This window comes from Arvicola amphibius, chromosome 6, assembly GCF_903992535.2.
Source record: "Arvicola amphibius chromosome 6, mArvAmp1.2, whole genome shotgun sequence".
Taxonomy (NCBI): domain Eukaryota; kingdom Metazoa; phylum Chordata; class Mammalia; order Rodentia; family Cricetidae; genus Arvicola; species Arvicola amphibius.
In genome coordinates this window covers 158881498-158900013 of record NC_052052.2, presented here as the reverse complement: position 1 = coordinate 158900013, position 18516 = coordinate 158881498, and the positions used below count along the sequence as shown (strand labels likewise).

At 39.4% G+C, this 18516-nt stretch overlaps 1 protein-coding gene across 10 annotated transcripts; it reads right to left on the bottom strand.

Annotated features, from left to right (window-relative positions):
- Positions 1-937: 937 nt before the first annotated feature.
- LOC119816571 (zinc finger protein 431-like) lies at positions 938-15894 on the bottom strand. 10 transcript variants are annotated; one of them, XM_038333321.2, is made up of 5 exons: positions 15761-15852; positions 14865-15004; positions 6792-6918; positions 6395-6455; positions 938-5231 (listed from the first exon to the last, which is right to left on the bottom strand). In XM_038333321.2, the coding sequence occupies exons 3-5, from the start codon at positions 6823-6825 to the stop codon at positions 3731-3733; spliced, it is 1596 nt and encodes a 531-aa protein (XP_038189249.1). In that variant the 5' UTR covers positions 6826-6918; positions 14865-15004; positions 15761-15852; the 3' UTR covers positions 938-3730. The 10 variants fall into 10 exon arrangements, with proteins under 10 accessions (XP_038189249.1, XP_041911174.1, XP_038189250.1 ...); XM_042055240.1 differs by lacking the exon at positions 14865-15004 and adding an exon at positions 7276-7311 and having other exon boundaries at positions 15761-15842; XM_038333322.2 differs by having other exon boundaries at positions 15713-15813.
- Between the last annotated feature and the right edge of the window lie 2622 nt (positions 15895-18516).

Genomic DNA, 18516 nt, shown 5'->3' with positions numbered 1-18516 from the left:
TACATTTTTAGTGGTTAGTAAAGAGCTAAAAGTTTATTTTCAGTAAAATTATGAATAGGGCATGGATTGTTTACATGAGTGTGGCTTCTTTTCTTCCAGCATGCATAGAATTGGGTAACCAATCAACCTACATAAACAGTCAGAGAGGAAATCATGGCCCTTGATCTGATTAACGCATTCACCAGATGCTGTAATTTCTATGGGATTAGGACTGGAGTTTAAGAAACAAAGAGGAGACCCAGGTTTCTAAATTGTCAGTCTCAGGGTATATTGTTATCAGCTCTTCTGGTTGTGGGATAAAACCAGAGCAGCAGCTTGGGCAAGTAGTAATTCTGTGCCCTTGGATATCTGTGAATATCTTAAATGGAGTGCTCTTGCCTTGATCCTAAACACTGACCAAATACCTGTGAAAAAGATAATTGCAGGAAGGCAAATCTCTGTGTTTACCTGGGAGAGAGGAACAAAGACCTGACAGTGGGAAACTTTTCACACATGACCTGAAGACATAGGAAACAGTTCTGAACTGTGGGAATTCCCAAATATGTAACAGAAAGGGTGTTGGCTACAGCAAAAATCTACAGCAAAGACAGCCACTTATTCACAAAGCAATAAGGCTTAAAAGCCTTGTCATTTTTTAAAATACCTTTACATAAGCCCCTGACTTTGATAAGCTGCTCATGAAAAGATGGCTGAGCAATTACTGTATAATGCTGCAGCTTGTAGCAGTTTGCCTTTTAAATGTCAGCTGATCTACTGAGTAACCTTCTGGATCTCATGAATCAGGCTTAGCAGTAACCACCTCTACTCATGAAAACTACTCACTGGCATTCATTTGTGGTTCTGAAAAAGTGTTATGAACAAGTGTTTGATCCTCAAAATAAAGTAACACATTCCACACACACACACAAAAGAAAAAAAAGGATAACAATATATCATCTTCATTTATAAGCAGGATTTATTATTCAATTTCTGCTGTTTTCCATTATCCTTTGATGAAAATATGTTTACAATATGAAAAGAGAACAATATTTTATAATTTTGTAATTTTTTGTAATGTTTCAACTAATCTTATTTGAGCATCAATGAGACAATTATGTTGGAACTGTCTGTGTTGTGCAAGGCTGTGACCTCATCTTGATAAAATTAAGATGGGCAAAAATAGATCCCACAAAGTTGTCTTCTGGTCTCCACAGATCTGCCATGGCCTAAAAACCCACAGACACATTACATACATATACAACAATTTTTTAAAAAAAAATAACTCTCATTGCCATTACATCTTCTGGCATTTCTGGAAGATGATGTACCAAATGGATAACTGATGAAGAAATGAAGATTCATGGAATTTAAATAATATATACATATCCATACCAAACCATTATATTGTGAAACATACAGTTGATTTCTGATTATCATTCATTACATCTCTTCCAGATAGATGAAAATGCTTTTTGGATTTACTCATGAGGTATTTAATGTTTTTTATATTCTCTATTAAGTATTTTAACATTAACATTGTTAAAACATTTTGACAAAACAGCAAACTTTGGGAGTACATGATCTATCCTTAGTCTTGTACTTAGGAGACTGATACATGAGGATTATGATTTGAAATGTATCCCTGACGAATTGCTGACATCAAGCCAGACTGGATAACAAACAACATTTCAAGGGAATTTGTGAAAAAATAAAACCAGGAACAAAATCTCACCACCCATTCGTAAACACCCTTACTTGAATATGATCACACACTGCTGATATTTAAATAAAAAGGATCATTTAGATAATGGCCATACCATTTCATACATTGAAGCATGAAAATACCTCTCACCAAGTGAAAGGATAATAGAAGATGAAAAAAGGCACAGAAGAAACATAAGAACCACAAAGGAAATTCTGTGGTGATATCTTATTTGTACAAATAAAGCATGTCCAACCATCAGAGGGTGGAGCTAGCCATTAGCTAACCATTGAGGTCTGGAGGTCTGCACAGACAGACAGGAAGTGATATGGCTGGGCAGAGAGAGGAAGTGATGAGACAGGAGAAGACAGGAGCTCAGTCTCTTTTCAGCTGGGAGTTGAGTAGGAAAAGTAGCTGTGGTTTGCTCCTTCATCTCTCTGATCTCTTGGCATTTTTTTTTCCTTCTATCTTATCCTGGGCCTTTATTACTAATGCCTATTAGAACTTGTGCTACAAAATTCATTAAATGGATTTGCTACACATATAGTACACTTTTATATCTACCTCCCATATTGCAAAATAGAAGCCACAATGTGATCCTCACATAAGTCTTTACTGAACTTGATTAATTATTTACTTCAAGGCTACAATGAAAAAGAGATGAAACAAGTTTTTTTCCTTGAAATTAAGACAACTGTGATGTCAAAAGTCTTTACCAATTTGTTTACATGAATAAGGTTTTTCTCTTATATGAGTTCTTCCCTATTTACTGATATCAAGATGATAGAAAGAAAGCTTTAAAATATTTACAGGGCTAGAGACAACATCAAGGCCTTAATGCAAGTTCATTTCCAGGACCAAGGTCAGGTTTTGACACAGTGACATGGAATAATTAAATTAGAACAAATCCTGAAACTAATTTTCACTTATGTTTTTCTATTGTAATTCCTGTAATACATGTGTTGAGGCATCTAAAGGTTTACAGAGTTTTTCTCCATTATGAATTGGATCATGTAACAGAAAGCAAACATGTTAGCTTGAAGTCAGTGAAATCAACCATTCTCAATCTGTGGTATCATATGGGAAGATTTAGGAAAAGCTGCTGTGCTGGAAGAAATATGTCACTGGGGTTGGCCTTCACATCTGCACGCCATTTCCAGTTTATCCTTTCTGCTTCATGCTACAGGTTAAAGATGTGAATTTTTGGCTTCTTATTTTAACTGCCATGTTTGACACTTGTTTCCAGGTCACTTTCACAGTGGTCCTGTATTTCTCTGCAACCAAGGCCCAAATTAAACCCTGACATAAGTTCACTTAAACATGTTGCTTTGTCACAGCAACAGAAAAGGCACTAATACATGTCCATGACGTTTTATACCTAGATTCATTATCTCATATAACTGAAGTATGACATCTAAAAAAGGTTACCTTATCATTTAAATTCATAGGCCTATTGTCCATGTGAGTTTGTAGGTGTAAACAAAATAAAGAGGGACATTATAATGCTTGAACAGTTCCAAGGGTCAAACTTTGGGAACCAGAATGAACATGAACATACCCACACACAGACACAGTGACATGGCATAATTAAAACTAAAACAAATCTTGAAATTTAAACACAGTGCTTTATCACAGCAACAGAAAAGGCACTAATACACATCCATGAAGTTTTATACCTGGATCATTATCTCATTTAATTGAAGAGAAGTATTTAAATTCATAGGCCTTTTGTTCATGTGAGTTTACGGATGTACACATTATAATGCTTGAACAGATTGTTGGCACGTCACATTGGTTTCTCCATGATAAATACTCTTGTATAATAGAAATTAAGTGTGATTGCTAAAGATCTTACTAAATCATTTATATTCAGATTCCCTGTGGTATGACTTTTTTTCATATCCTCAAGTCTAATGTTATATTCAAAGGCTTTAACAGACTAACAACATACTAAACTTGTATAAAGAACAAGAACCATGACTTACAAAACTCTGCCACATTAACTACATTCAGATGGTTTCTTTGCAGTATGATTTTTTTCTTATGATTTCAAAGATTACTAGTACATTCAAAGGTTTTATCATAGTGATTACATTTGTAGGATTTCTCTCCAGTATGTGTTTTTTTATGTATTTTAAGATTGCTGTGATATGCAAAGGCTTTCCCACACTGATTGCATTCATAGGGTTTCTCTCCAGTATGTGTTCTTTTATGCATTTGAAGAGTATTGTGTTGTGCAAAGGCTTTATGACACTGATCGCATTCATAGGGTTTCTCTCCAGTATGTGTTCTTTCATGCATTTGAAGATGACTGTGATATGCAAAGGCTTTACCACACTGAGTGCACTGATAGGGTTTCTCTCCAGTATGTATTCTTTTATGCATTTGAAGAGTACTGTATTGTGCAAAAGCTTTACCACACTGATTACATTCATATGGTTTTTCTCCAGTATGTGTTCTTTCATGCATTTGGAGACCGTGTTGGGATATATAGGCTTTACCACATTGATTACATTCATAGGGTTTCTCTCCAGTGTGTGTTCTTTTATGCATTTGAAGAGTACTGTGATGAGCAAAGGCTCTACCACATTGATTGCATTCATAAGGTTTCTCTCCAGTATGTGTTCTTTTATGCCTTTTAAGACCACTATGATGAGCAAAGGCTTTACCACATTGATTACATTCATATGGTTTCTCTCCAGTATGTGTTCTTTTATGCATTTGAAGAGTACTGTGATGAGCAAAGGATTTACCACATTGATTACATTCATATGGTTTCTCTCCAGTATGCGTTCTTACATGCATTTGAAGAGCACTGTGCTGGGCAAAAGCTTTATCACATTGATTACATTCATAGGGTTTCTCTCCAGTATGTGTTCTTTCATGTATTTGAAGATGACTCTGATTTGCAAAGGTTTTACAACATTGATTACATATGTAGGGTTTCTCTCCAGTATGTGTTCTTTTATGTATTGTAAGACAAATGTGATATGCAAAGGCTTTACCACACTGATTACATACATATGGTTTCTCTCCAGTATGTGTTTTTTCATGCCTTTGAAGATGACTGGGATAAACAAAGGCTTTCTGACATTGGTTGCATTTGTAGGGTTTCTCGTCAGTATGTGTGCTTTTATGTATTTTAAGACCACTGTGATATACAAAGGCTTTACCACACTGATTGCATTGATAGGGTTTCTCTCTAGCATGTGTTCTTTCATGCATTTGAAGATGACTGTGATATACAAAGGCTTTCTGACATTTATTACATTCATACGGTTTCTCTCCAATATGTATTCTTTGATGCATTTGGAGAGTACATGCAAAGGCTTTACCACATGGATTACATTCATAAGGTTGCTCTCCTGTATGTGTTCCTTTATGTATTAGGAGACTACTCTGACATCCAAAGGCTTCAACATATTGAATACCTTCATAGTAGTTCTCTCCAGTATAAATTTTTTGATGCCTTTGAAGATGACTGTGATATGCAAAGGTTTTAACACATTGAGTATATTCAGGTTTCTCTCCAGAATGACTTCTTTTGTGCCTGCAAAGAAAATTGGCACATGTAAAAGCTTTACCACCTTCATAACACTGCTGAATCTTTATATTTGTATGAATCAATTTTACTATTTGGTCTAACTGTAAACAGTAATTAGAACTTAAGTTTTTATCATTGGTTTACACTAATGCTGTTCTCTTTCATTGAGAGTTATTTTACACATTAAAGATGCCCGTTATGTTAAGAGTCTTTATTACCTGGCTCACATTTATGGCATCTTTTTCTCTATGAGATTTTTCACATATTTGATGAGAACTGGAAGAATTCAGACCTTTACCCCACTTATTCCATTGATAAATTTTCCTATATTGTGAGTCATACTACATTTGCGAAGTGAACCAGGACAAACATAAGTATTTACACATTTCTAGTACTTATAGGCCTTTTCTGTATTATCGGTTTGTTGATGTATTACCAATGTAGATGGAAAGCCAACTGCTTGTAAACCCAATTCACATTCAACAAATTTATTCAACATGGGACAACTACATATCTTCTAATTGTTCTCAGATGGAGAGAGGTACATTGCTCCTTTTCGTATCCCTATATTCATATGGCTTGATTCCAGAGTGACATATAACATACCTAATAAAGAAAGAATAACAAATAAAAGGTTTCCACATTGCATTCACACACTTTGACTTTCTGTTCCACATAGACATATGGCATATGGATTAAGGTTTCTCCACAACTCCCCCTAGCTTTTGACTCTAACTACCTACCCATCTAATTAAACTTAGCAAAGTCAGAACAACTATATGAATAACACTAGTTTTACTATGGCCTACTTGCTTATTAGAAGGCTTTCAACATATACTTATCAACTATCCAATGAGTATATCTTTTGTAATATGAGTGGCATGAAATTGAATGGATTGGCTATTTTGCAGCATGGATCCAATGGAGCAATGAATGATTCAAATGGTGACATCCGTTAAGGCATTGATTCCTTGTCTTCCTTCTTAAAAGTATGACTTACAGACATAATTCAATACCTGCCATTGAAGTATATGGTTTTGGATAATTTAATGATCATCAATGCATTTTAAGTTGTGAACATTTACACCGCTGGTTTTTCTTAAAAACTTCCAGATACATTTAAAATATCTTCAGAGGCACATTTGCATCTACTTACACATTAAAATTACCTTTTATGTCTTCGAGAACTGTGACAATGTTCTTCAATATTATGATCTTCCCATTTGTAGCCTAAAATACAGTGCCAGAAAATGTATGATATATTATTGGAAATTGGGTAAAATTTAAGTTACTATCTTCAGTGATCCTTAGAACCATGCCTGATTTATTAACCTCATTCTTTCTCATTCTCAATAAAAAATACAGAAGAGCATCAATAGCAAAGAAACAGTTGTCTCCTGTGAGTTCAAGACCAGCCTGGTATACAGAGCTACTTCCAGGACAGGCTCCAAAGCCACAGAGAAACCCTGTCTCGAAAAACCAAAAAAAAAAAAAAAATAAAAAGAAAAGAAAAAAGAAACAGTTGTCTCTTTATTTCAATACATAAAGGAAAATTCACAGTATTACCTATAGCAGTGAGGTTCATATAAGTCTCCAGCATCACATCTTTGTAGAGATTCTTCTGGGAATGATCAAGCAAAGCCCACTCTTCCCGAGTGAAGTCGACATGCACATCATTATAGGTCACTGTATCCTAAAATATGCCATACATGCATACAACAAAAAACATACTGACAACATTGTAAATGTATACTTCTTTGACAATACAGTCATATAATTCTGGTGTTTACCACACCTTTTCTAGGGCACAGACGTAATAAATCATCAACTCACTTTAGAACAAAACTGAAGCTGGGCGGTGGTGGCGCACACCTTTAATCCCAGCACTCGGGAGGCAGAGGCAGGCGGATCTCTGTGAGTTCGAGACCAGCCTGGTCTACAAGAGCTAGCTCCAGGACAGGCTCTAAAGCTGCAGAGAAACCCTGTCTCGAAAAACCAAAAAAAAAAAAAAAACAAAAAAAAAATACAGAATGAAACTGAATAGGTTTACCTCTGTCATTTCTGAATGCTCTGAATGGGACATCACCTTGAAAGAAAAATACATACTGACATAGAGAGACAAGCAAGCAGATTAACAGTATGGAGTACACATCAGAGAAATTGTATGAACAATTACTAACTATAAAAAATATGAGCAGGCTGGGTGTTTTGGCTCATGACTTTAATCCCAGAAATCAGAAGGGAGAGGCAGGTATATCTGCCTCTGAGGTGAATGATAGCCTAGTCTATGCAAACAAATCCAGGATAGCAAGAAGTAACTATTAAGCATCTGTATACCTGAAAAAAAAAATCAATCAAACAAAAAAGATTGAAAGAACTCAGAGTTTGTTTTATTGAAGTTTCTACAAACAGTTATGCATTCACTCCAGATCTGTATTCATTTTCCAGAAACCTAAAAGTGCTCTAGTTTAAACTGTAACTTTAATAAATCTTAATAAAAGGAACTGTGCATTTAAACAGTTACAAATAGACAGATGAAAACATTTTCAACGTAAATGTTGATCACAAATAATCAACACAGGGCAGAAAAGATAGCTCAAAAGTTAAGAGCCCTTCCTGGTCTTGCATTTAAGCGTGTTCAATTGCCAGTACTTACAACTATCCATCATTCCAAGCTCAGGGCCTCTTTTGACTACTGCAAAGACTAGGCACACATGTGGGGCATACCCATGTATACAGGCAAAAGAATCATATTCATTAAGGAAAAGAAAAACATAACAAGAAGGAAGAATGTTACACACCTGTAATCCAGGCATTTATGAATACTTCCTGGATCCTGAATACTGCCATCCTAGGAAAGAGATTGGTACTCTGCCAAATTTCAAAATCTAAGCTGGGGTAAAGCTCAGCAAAAGATTATATGCTTGACATGTAAAAAACCTACACTCTAGGCCTATCACCCAAGAATATACATAAAAAAAAACCCAGGAATGTTGGCCCACCTTTAATCCCAGCACTTGGGAGCAAGAGTCAAGGGAATCTCTAAGTTATAGGTTATCCTGATCTACAGAGCAACTTTCAGGACAGCCAGGGCTACTCAGACAAACATTGTTTTCAGAAACAAAAAAATGAAAACAACAAAACTTAAAAAAAAAAAAAACCTCAGGCTAGCAAAATGGCTTAGCACTGAATAATAATTAGTTCAAATTTATCTTATGTGATATAGTGATACCATCTATAATGGTGGTGAAGTCATGACAACACAAGAAGGAAGCTGGATGATTAGTTTCAACCACAACACCGTTTAGGAACAAAGAACAAGAAATGAGTTGAGACTATAGACATTCCAATCCCCTCCCCAATGAGGAATTTCATCCAGGAAGGTTCCTCCTACTAAAGATTCCACAAGCACCCTAAAGAAAACCACCAAGGAGAGATACATGTTCAACTGCATCATCCTATCTGGAAGCTTTTCTTGATTCAGTCAACAAGATTCTGACCCAGGTCACCATAGGCTCAGGGTCATCCATGAAGAAAATGTATTTAGTCATGTCAATGATCCTCATAGTCTGCAACAGCCCCTACAATGTTCAAATGTCCAAAGTCTCTTTTGATACTCAAGACAATCTCTTGACTGTGTCATCTTGTAAAATCATAAACTAAATCTTTCCAAAATACAATGGCACTGAATACCCATTCCCATTCCAAAGGAGAGGAATTGAAACATAGTGAGGGAAGATTGGACCAAGGCAAGATTGAAACCCAGCAGGGCAACATTCAAATCCAGTAGCTTTGTGTCAGATACATGGGGTTTCAGTTTCAAAGGACTTAGATGGCTGTATCACCACAACTTCCCATACATCTCACTTTTGGTTACATTCACTCCATATATGCAGCTATCCATGGAAGATGTCTCATAGCTTAAGTATCTCAACATTGTATGTTCTCAAAATACAGCCCCGGCTTCATCCTCACAGCACCATTCAATGAAATCTGTCTCTTCAATGGAGCTCTGACTCTACCAAACATAAATGCCTACAACAGTGCTGAGCAGAAATCACAGACTAAGAATGTATGCCCTTAACTTTTGCATCTTTCTTGTTTCCAGAACCAGTACAACATTGATGACTTGCCCAAATTTCGCTGCTAAGTTGTGATGAACCCTACCATGATTGGTCCAGAGTTGGAGCAGGCATTGTATGAAGTTGCTTCCTGTAACTAGAAGTCACTTTGCCTAAACCTTCCGTTAACCAATGGCATAGAAAGATGGATTCTTACCCTTTGGGTACTTTGCAAAGCTTCTAAAGAAGAGAAAGGGACTTCTCTTTAATGGTGACAAGCTTCCTAAAAATTCCTATCTCTGTTCAGCACTTGACTGCCATCTGAAACTACCTACTTATGTTTTTATCTATAACCCACAGACATTTTTTTCTTTATTTTATTTTACATACCAACAGTTTCCCCTCCCTCCTCTCCTCCTGTTCCCACCACCATCTCCCTTCTATGCCCTACCCATCCACTCCTCCTCCATCTCCATTCAGATAGGGTAAGGTCTCCCTCGGGAACCAACAAAGCAAGGAAGACCAAGTTGAGGCAGGACCAAGCTCCTCACTGCTGCATCAAGGCTGAACAAGACATCCCACCATAAGGAATAGGTTCCAAAGAGCCAGCCCATACCTCAGGGATAGGTCCTGGTCCCACTGCTAGAGTTCCCACAAAAGACAATAGGGTAGTCACCAATCTTATTGCAGGGGAAGGCCAGTTCAGGCACCCTTTCCACTATTGCTAGGAGTCTTCGCTGGGGTTATCCTTGTGGGTTCCTGGGAGACTTCCCTGGCACCATATTTCACCCTAGCCCTATAATGTCCCACTCTCTCACGATATCTCTTTCATTACCCTCCCACTCCGTCCTGCCCCCAACTCAACCATCCTGACCTCTGATTTTCCTGTTCCCCATCCCATTCCCAATACTCATCCCCATCCCCCATTTACCCAGGACATGTCATCTATTTCCTCTTTCCAGGGAGATCCATGCATTCCTCTTAGGGTCCTGCTATAGGCTTAAACAGCTAAAATTAACCAATGATAGTAAAACATATTCAGAGCATTCAGAGGGAAATCCCACATCATACACAAATCTGTCAATGTAATCTATCATATAAACAAACTGAAAGAAAAAACCCGCATGATCATCTCATTAGATGATTTTAAAAAGCCTTTTAGATATATAATAACAGTCATGAACCCCGCTATAACCAAGACATTACCAGAACCCAGTAACATCACTCACTCCAGAAAACCAGACACAGTCCCAGAACTACTGGTCAGTAATAAGAAAAAACCAAGAGCAATGCTCTGCTCTGTACATGTGAAAGATCACTTTGATCAGTGCTGTGGCTAGAGCATCTCACCCAGGATCCTGACCCTTTAATAAGAGACTTCTGTTAGAGACTTCAGCTAAGATACTTTGCACAGGTGAGCAGCCTTGGTAAGATAGGCTTAGGACCACGATTAGGAATTCAGAGTGTGAACCTTGTATAATGAACAACAGTATAATAAAATACAACGTTTGTTATACCAACTATGCATATCTATCTTCTTGCTCACAAGAGGTAGGATCACTTTCCTATGATGGATGATTAGATGTAAGTCTGCATCAGAGTGAGGAAAGGAAAACTTTTCAAAACCAAATACAAGATGACAGATTTTTAAAGAAACAATGTACTGATTTGTATTATATACCAAAAGCAATTTGTTTTGCTATAATTGCACTATAAGTCACAAGTACTTTTAAAAGCAAATTTATCCCAATTTTATGTGTATGTTTGTATGTTCGAGAGAACATCTTCCATTTGTGTACAGGTGACACTCAAGAAAAGAGGCTATCAGATCCTCTAACCTAGAGTAGCAGGTTATGAGCCTCCTGATTTGGGTGCTGGGATCTGAACTCAGGTCATCCCTAAGAATTTATGTTGAGTGACCTACCAAGCCCCATACTATATTTTATCCAATTATCTAAAAGTCTTTCACAGATTTAAAACTACAATAAAACCTAAATGAAGGATCCTTGGGAACATGATTCATCAATATTAAGATGTTGTTTATGGTTAATTTGTGCCATGAATCAAATACAATCCAAAGACAATGCCCAACAATTTGAAACAGGAAAGCTGATTGCAAAGCTACATGCAAAATGGAAACACTAAGAAAGCTCAATGGGATTATGAGAAACAGTACACATATTGACATAATGTGACTTCTATACTTATCACAAAAGATACAACAACAATGTGCACAATATTTGTGAGTGAATAAGGATAATGAAGAAAAAAAAGGAAAGAACAAAAACAGAAAAATAAGGTCAACTTTCATCAAAAGAACAAAAGAACTTCAGCCAGGAAAAACAACAAAACATTACACAGCTGACTATGATTCTATATGCACAGAAATTAAATAAACATAGATTTTACAAGCCACACAAAATTATCTCAAAGTGACCCTTAAACTGTTTACTTTATGACTGACCATCCAGCTACTGATATTTCTTCCAGAGATGCTCCATGATCTAGAGCTATTTGAAAATGGAGGTGATTTCCTCCAGAGCCTACTAAGGCTCTACAGTCTCTCATGCCTCATTGTGGTTCAGGCAAACCCAGCCCCAATGATGCCCAATCAAAAAACAATGTAGAAGAATAAATTAATGTCTGCTTCCTGTCGCATGGAGTATGGCAAAAGATGTGACATCTGTTCTATTCAGCTGTCCAACACCATACAAACCTAAGATACCATTACAGCTCAGAAACTCCTTCTGTGCCCTAGAACTGAACTTTACTGAATCACACCATGGTGGCTAGCAGTAGCAGAAAGTTGAAAACATTCTAATCATGTACTGCTGAAGAATAGTGCCCATTACCTCCTTTCTACCAGTTTCTAAACCATCTGTAACATTTGTAAGACAAACCTGGAAGTGGAATGTAACATTCAGAACTTCTAGAAATTAGGCCTTCAGTTTTCCAAACTGTCTTCCCCATGCACAAAAGGAGCAAGGCCTATATGAGCACACTGGACAATGATATTACCAGGCATCACAGTCTCTGATGTTAGAGTGGCAGAGCCTCCCCATCCCCAAGGAATCCACACTCAACAAAGCTCACAGGCCAAGGACCACTGCCCAGGTCACCACACGGATCAAAAGAACCTCAGTCTGGCTCATGGTCCATCCCAGTCCAAGCAGCTCTGACAGCTCAGCCAACCTGTTATTCCTGGTCTGGGGACAGTGGCCCCCCACTCACCATGGCATAGCTTGTGGTCTTCCTTACAGCTCCCTACAGCAGAACAAGAGGAGAATCCTGGAATAAACCTGTAAGCTACCTCTCACTGGTGCCCCTGATTGCTAACCCTTCCCAGAGTACCCAATTAGCTTGGGCCACCAGTCTGGATTCAGGATATTAGCAGTTACCCCACAAAGTCAGCAAAGATCAAATAACTCAGACCTCGCAGGCCCTCCCAGCTATACCCTTCCATACTAAGGTCAGACAGGGCCCTAATCTGGGAAATTTGTAGTTTAATAAAATCCTCCACTCTCCCAGGGTACTTCCGGTTCCTCTCCCAAGGCACAGGGTCCTATATGTGTACACATTCCATTACACACTCAATGCCCAGTATAGCCAATCCTTTGTTTCATAACTGGGAAGTTCTGCAGCCAAACACAGGTCACATTCAAACAGTAACTGTTGCTAAACGAAAAGAGGGCATGGATTAGAACACAATGAAAGGTCAACGGGAGGGCTTTGAGGCAGGAAAGAGATGGTGGAAATTATGTAATTACAATCAAGAACACTATTTGGAAAAGTTGAAACAGGATTCATGTCCATATGCTACAGAGACTAGGGACACCAAGTACTACACTCTCCATTTCTCTCAGGGTATACTTCTTAAGCCCAGAAAACACAGTCATGGCAGGGCCACACCGTTTTACTGACTTTTTCTATTTAGGTTGAACTGGTGAAGCTACAGTAATTGGTTTCATGGTAACTTCAGTTTTTCATCCAGATTCTTGATTGGCTTGTCTGTGGACCCAAGAACGACCAGTCAGAATATTTATTGAGCATCTACAATTTATTGCCTCACTGCTCACTGCTAATGTCAACTACTGTCACAGCAGGAAAGTTTTCACCCTACTTCTGGCCCATTCCTTTCTGTGTTGTGACTGCACCTGCTTTACAGTTGGACAGTGAACTCAGTTCTTACACAGGTCCCACGTCATTTGTAAATTCACAATAAAATCTAGAGAAGATGAGGGATACTAATCTATTTTTCCTTCCCACAGACCAGCCAAGACCCAGCCTGGAAGGAGTTTTAGGACTGTCTTCCCAGCACTGAGCAGCAGAGGCAGGATTAAGTGTTCAAAGCAATTCTCAATAGTATAGTATGAGGCAAGCCCGAGCTACGGGAGACATTGATCTAAACCAGTGGTCCTGAACCTTCCTAATGCTGTGACTCTTTAATACAGTTCCTTGTGATGTGGTGACCCCCAACTATACAATTACTTTTACTCCTATTTCATAAGTATAATTTTGCTATTATGAATTGTAATATAAACATCTGTGTTTTCTGATGGTCGTAGGTGTGACAGGGTATCTGAGCTCCAAAAATGAGCCATGCCCTCCCAGGTTGAGAACCACTGATCTAAACTGATATAGATAGATAGATAGATAGATAGATAGATAGATAGATAGATAGATAGATAGGAAAAATGGAATGAAATTTTTAAACTGGAAATGTTGAAAAATAGAAACAAATAGAGATAAGAGAAGTAATGCATTTAAAGAAAATGAAATTTTAAAATGATACCAATAATTGACTTTTTAAGATGATAAAAATAATTGGAAGAACACTTAGCTATATTGGCTTTAAAACAGAGTAGGCACTTCCCTGGTAGGGAGAATGCCACTAGTAAGAGGCTGTATGACTTTGTTGCATGTAAAGTGTTAGCCACTGAGTGCTGTAAGCTGACACATGGAGTTACAGCCAATAGCCTGTGTCTCAAACCTCTGAGCTGACTTAACTGTTTCAACCAGGATTGCACATATCTGCAAAGGAGAGTCCGTTAATTGGAAACTGGATACTTAGTAGTTCAAGCTATTTTCCCTAAACTGTACACCCACCAATTCTGTCTTCATTCAACATGCAAGGAATTGATACATGCTCGGAAATTACACAGAAAGTCACTCACCCTACCCCACCAGGTCCTTCTTTGTAATGGATACCACTGCAGCTCACTGGCTTAATTTCAGTCTGTGATCTAGCTATTGTACAGTCTGTTCCCCTCTGCAGTGTGCACGGGACACTGTTCCTCCTCTTCTGGTCTGAAGGGAGAAGCCATGCTCCACACACAAATCCTTTCCTTGTTCTGCAATGGACAGTCCACTATGTGACTGGAACTGGTAATTTCAGAACTCTGTGGTGCTGCAGAGCTGTAATCCAAGAAATTAGGGTGTTCAGTCAGGAGGATAGCAAGGGCAATGCCCTGTGGGGCTACAGACAGGGTTCAAGACCACCTCAATCAACATAGGAGACCTTGGCTCAAGACTGCTTTTCAAAAAGGCTTGAAATGCAGCTGTTGTAGAATTAACATACCTTAATGGCACGCCAGGACTTAATGTTGGTTGTGACCCTGTAATGGCCCCTTGAGCAGCATGTTAGAGGCCTTTGACGGGAAGGTGGGCCTTTTGGCTGGTTGCAAATCAGGGCTGTCTCATTTGTTATGGGAATGTAGCCTAATGGTGAACAAACATTTACATCTTATCATACTAATCTTTAATAGGTATAGTTAGCATACTATTTATCTTTGGGATATTTGGGGTGCAGCTCTCCCTTACCTAAATCCTGCTTTGTATGACTTTATGTCTCCTAAACATTGGTAAATCCTTATACCATTAATTCTACTCTTCTACATCACCATTTAACAATGAGCACCACTCTACACAGGAGATACCTTTTACAAGCTCCACAAAATTAACTCCAGACGGATCCTAAACCTAAATGTTAAATGTTAGAAGTGTAGAACTTCTGGAAGATACTAGAGAGACCAGGGCTCTTCGAGTTTGGCAAATCTGGGGATATCTCGCTACATGTGACAATATAAGCACTACAAGCACCAGCATTCCACGGTGATGTCAACAAGGATATTTCTAAGCACAGTTCCGCTCCAAAAGCTCTGCGCTGACGCAGCCCGGGGAGCGAAATTATTAAGAGGCAGTCCCCACGGCCCAGGGAGTTGCAAGGATCACCCAGGACCACGTAAGACCAGGCAGAAACATGCTGAACACTGTGTCTGGCCACTAGCTCCCACCCAGCCAGGGGAGGACCCACCACACCGGCTTCCCAGGCTCAGCCGGCCGCTCCACCCAGTCTGGGGACAGCGGCCCCTCACTCACCGAGACCAGACACACCTTCCCGCACGGGGGCAGCAAACCCTCGCTCACCAGGGCCAGCCACTCCTCCCCATCTGTGGAGAGCGGCCCCTCGCTCACCATGGTGAAGCTGGGGAGCTGATCCCGCTCTCTCCACAACGGAGCCCAAGGTGTATCACAATCGACAGCTTCCGACTTCCTCAGCAGAAGAGTTCAGCCAGAAGCCTGGCTCCCGGGAAGAACCCTCCCATCTGATTGGCAGGTCACTGGAGGCTATGATTGGCTAGTGGGGCCTGAGTGACAGGATCACGTGAGCTGAAGGGCTCCGGCTCAGTGGTTCCCAGCCCTGGCTTCCAATCTAAGGATTGCCCGGTGATTTGTTACTAAATTGTTAGAAATCTTTCATTCTGTGATTTGCTTAAACGTTTGAATTGCACTTGAAAGGATTTTTTTTTTGTTTTTTAAATATATTTATTTATTTATTATGTATACAATATTGTCTGTGTGTATGTCTGCAGGCCAGAAGAGGGCACCAGACCTCATTACAGATGGTTGTGAGCCACCATGTGGTTGCCGGGAATTGAACTCAGAAAAGCAGGCAATGCTCTTAACCACTGAGCCATCTCTCCATCCCCCTTGAAAGGATTATTTTAAAAAATCGATTTTAAAATTCGAATACACACCAGAGTTGCTTACTACGCCGTAAGAATGTCATTGTGTATAGTTTCGTGTAGTCTGTGATACACACTCAGCTGAATTTTTTATTAAAATAAATCATGTCAAGAAAATAAAGAGGACAGAAAGAGAGAGAGGGAGGGAGGGAAGGAGGGAAGGAGGGAGGGAGAGAGGAAGGGAGGGAGGGAGGGAGGGAGGGAGTTGAAATTTGGCGCAAATCCCTACGCTGAGCCCGGTGTCACGCTGGAGGGTGGGGAGGCCTTTCCTGCGCCCTCTTGCTGCTTGGCCGGTGGCCTCCCGTGGAGTGGAGCACACCAGATGCTGAGCCTGTCTGGGCTGAGCAGGTTGGCGCAGGCCAAAGGGTTCACAGTGGCAGGGACATCGCAGGGCCTCTGCTCCAAGCCACAGGGCGGCTGCATGGTCCTACACGCCAGGAACCACAAGGTGGATCTCCCTGGACTCTTTGGGTCGTAGAAACACTAAACCGGCTAGGATATCGGTACGCACCTCAGGAATGAGAACAGGCATGGATGAGACTAAGCGTAGCGACTACACACCACCAACTGGGACACAATCCCTTGGCGCTCTCCACACCCCCACCATACCCAAACCTGTAGAATGGATGTCTGAGTGCCCAGCTCCTGCCCCCAATCAACTTGCCCCACTGTGGCCCCCTAGTGTGCCCGCCCTCCCTCCAAGCCTGAGGCCAAGGCAGGAGATAGAAGGAAATGCTCCACACACAAATCTTTTTCCTGTTACTGTAATGGCATCTGTTCTAGGCTGACTCCTCTTTTAGCATTAGCCAGAGATGGATGCACACTGTATCAAAGAGATTGTTGTTTATTAATTACTTATGTATATGGAATGATTTCTTCCTGGGAAGAGATATTAATTCTAGAATAGCTGTACCTCTAGCCATTAAGAAAATGTTTCTGAGACAAGCTCTCTTACGTTGGCTCAGGTGGCCTTGATCCCAGTGTGTTTCTTCCCAGGGCAATGACCTTGCCATCCTCTTGATTGAACCAACTAAATTCTCAAATTAAAGGCTGTACCATCACTAAGTTTTAAAATTCACCCTTTGAGTCATGTATTCAACTATCCACTGCAGTAACAGGTACGGAATTTAAGTGTAAAACATGGCTTCTGTCTTCAGACCAGAATAGGAGAAATAATTTCTTGTGTGCACTGGAGGGATAAATAGGTTAAGAAATCAGCTGCTGTAGTTATCATTATTAAATAGGATCTGATTGTGGCAGAGATAGTAATATTGTAATTTCTCATCATGTATTAGTTCATGTCATGTGAATGAAGGCAGGCCAGATTGGTGGGTGTACAATTTGGGGGACAGTTAGTTTGAGACAATGAATACTAAATTTCCAAATAGGGGACTCTCCTTTGCAGATATTTTCAGCCCTGTTCAGCACAGTTAAGTCAGCTCAGAGAGTTAAGACACAGGTCATTGATGTCACTGTGTGTGTCAGGTTACAGATCTCAACAGCTAACATTGCACATATTGGACAAGGTCAAACAGTATTTTACTAATGCCAGTCCTCTACCAGGGAATGACCTGCTCTTTTTTCAAGGCCAGGATATCTGTTTTCAATTATATTTATCTTTTTAAAATGTCAATTATTAGTTTCATTTTTTAAATTTGATTTTCATTAAATGCACCACTGCTCTAATCTCTTATTTGTTTTATTCTATGTAATTCCCAGTTATTAACAAATTTTTTCCATTTTTCTCAGGTGTGGTTGGTTGTTTATTTCTATTTAGAGCAGTTTCTTCTGTAGCTGTGGCTTTTATCACACTATCTAATTTAGAATTGCTGAGAAATTGCCACACTGACATCCAAAGGGGTTGTTCCAGCTTGCATTCCCACCAGCAATGCAGAAGTGTTCCCTTTTCCCCACATCCTCTCAAGGGTAAGTTGTCATCAGTGTTGTTGATCTTGGCCATTCTTACAGGTGTAAGATGGAATCTCAGAGTTGTTTGGATTTGCATTTATCTGATGACTCAGGATGTTGAACATTTCTTTAAGTGTCTTTCAGCCATTTTAGATTTCTCTGTTGAGAGTTCTCTGTTTAGGTCTGTACTCCATCTTTTTTATTGGATTATTTGTTCTTTTGGTGACCAATTTCCTGAGTTTTTTGTATATTTTGGAGATCAGCACTCTGTCTGATATGGGGTTAGTGAAGATCTTT

Bases quoted from the DNA above. Each gene is read 5' to 3' on its own strand.
- LOC119816571 (XM_038333319.2), bottom strand. From the start codon at position 15,763: ATGGTGAGCGAGGGGCCGCTCTCCACAGATGGGGAGGAGTGGCTGGCC. The intron at 6,919-15,664 runs GTGAGTGAGGGG...GGCATATTTTAG, and splicing joins GGAAGGTGTGTCTGGTCTCG to GATACAGTGACCTATAATGA. The intron at 6,456-6,791 runs GTAATACTGTGA...ACTGTATTTTAG, and splicing joins TATGAACCTCACTGCTATAG to GCTACAAATGGGAAGATCAT.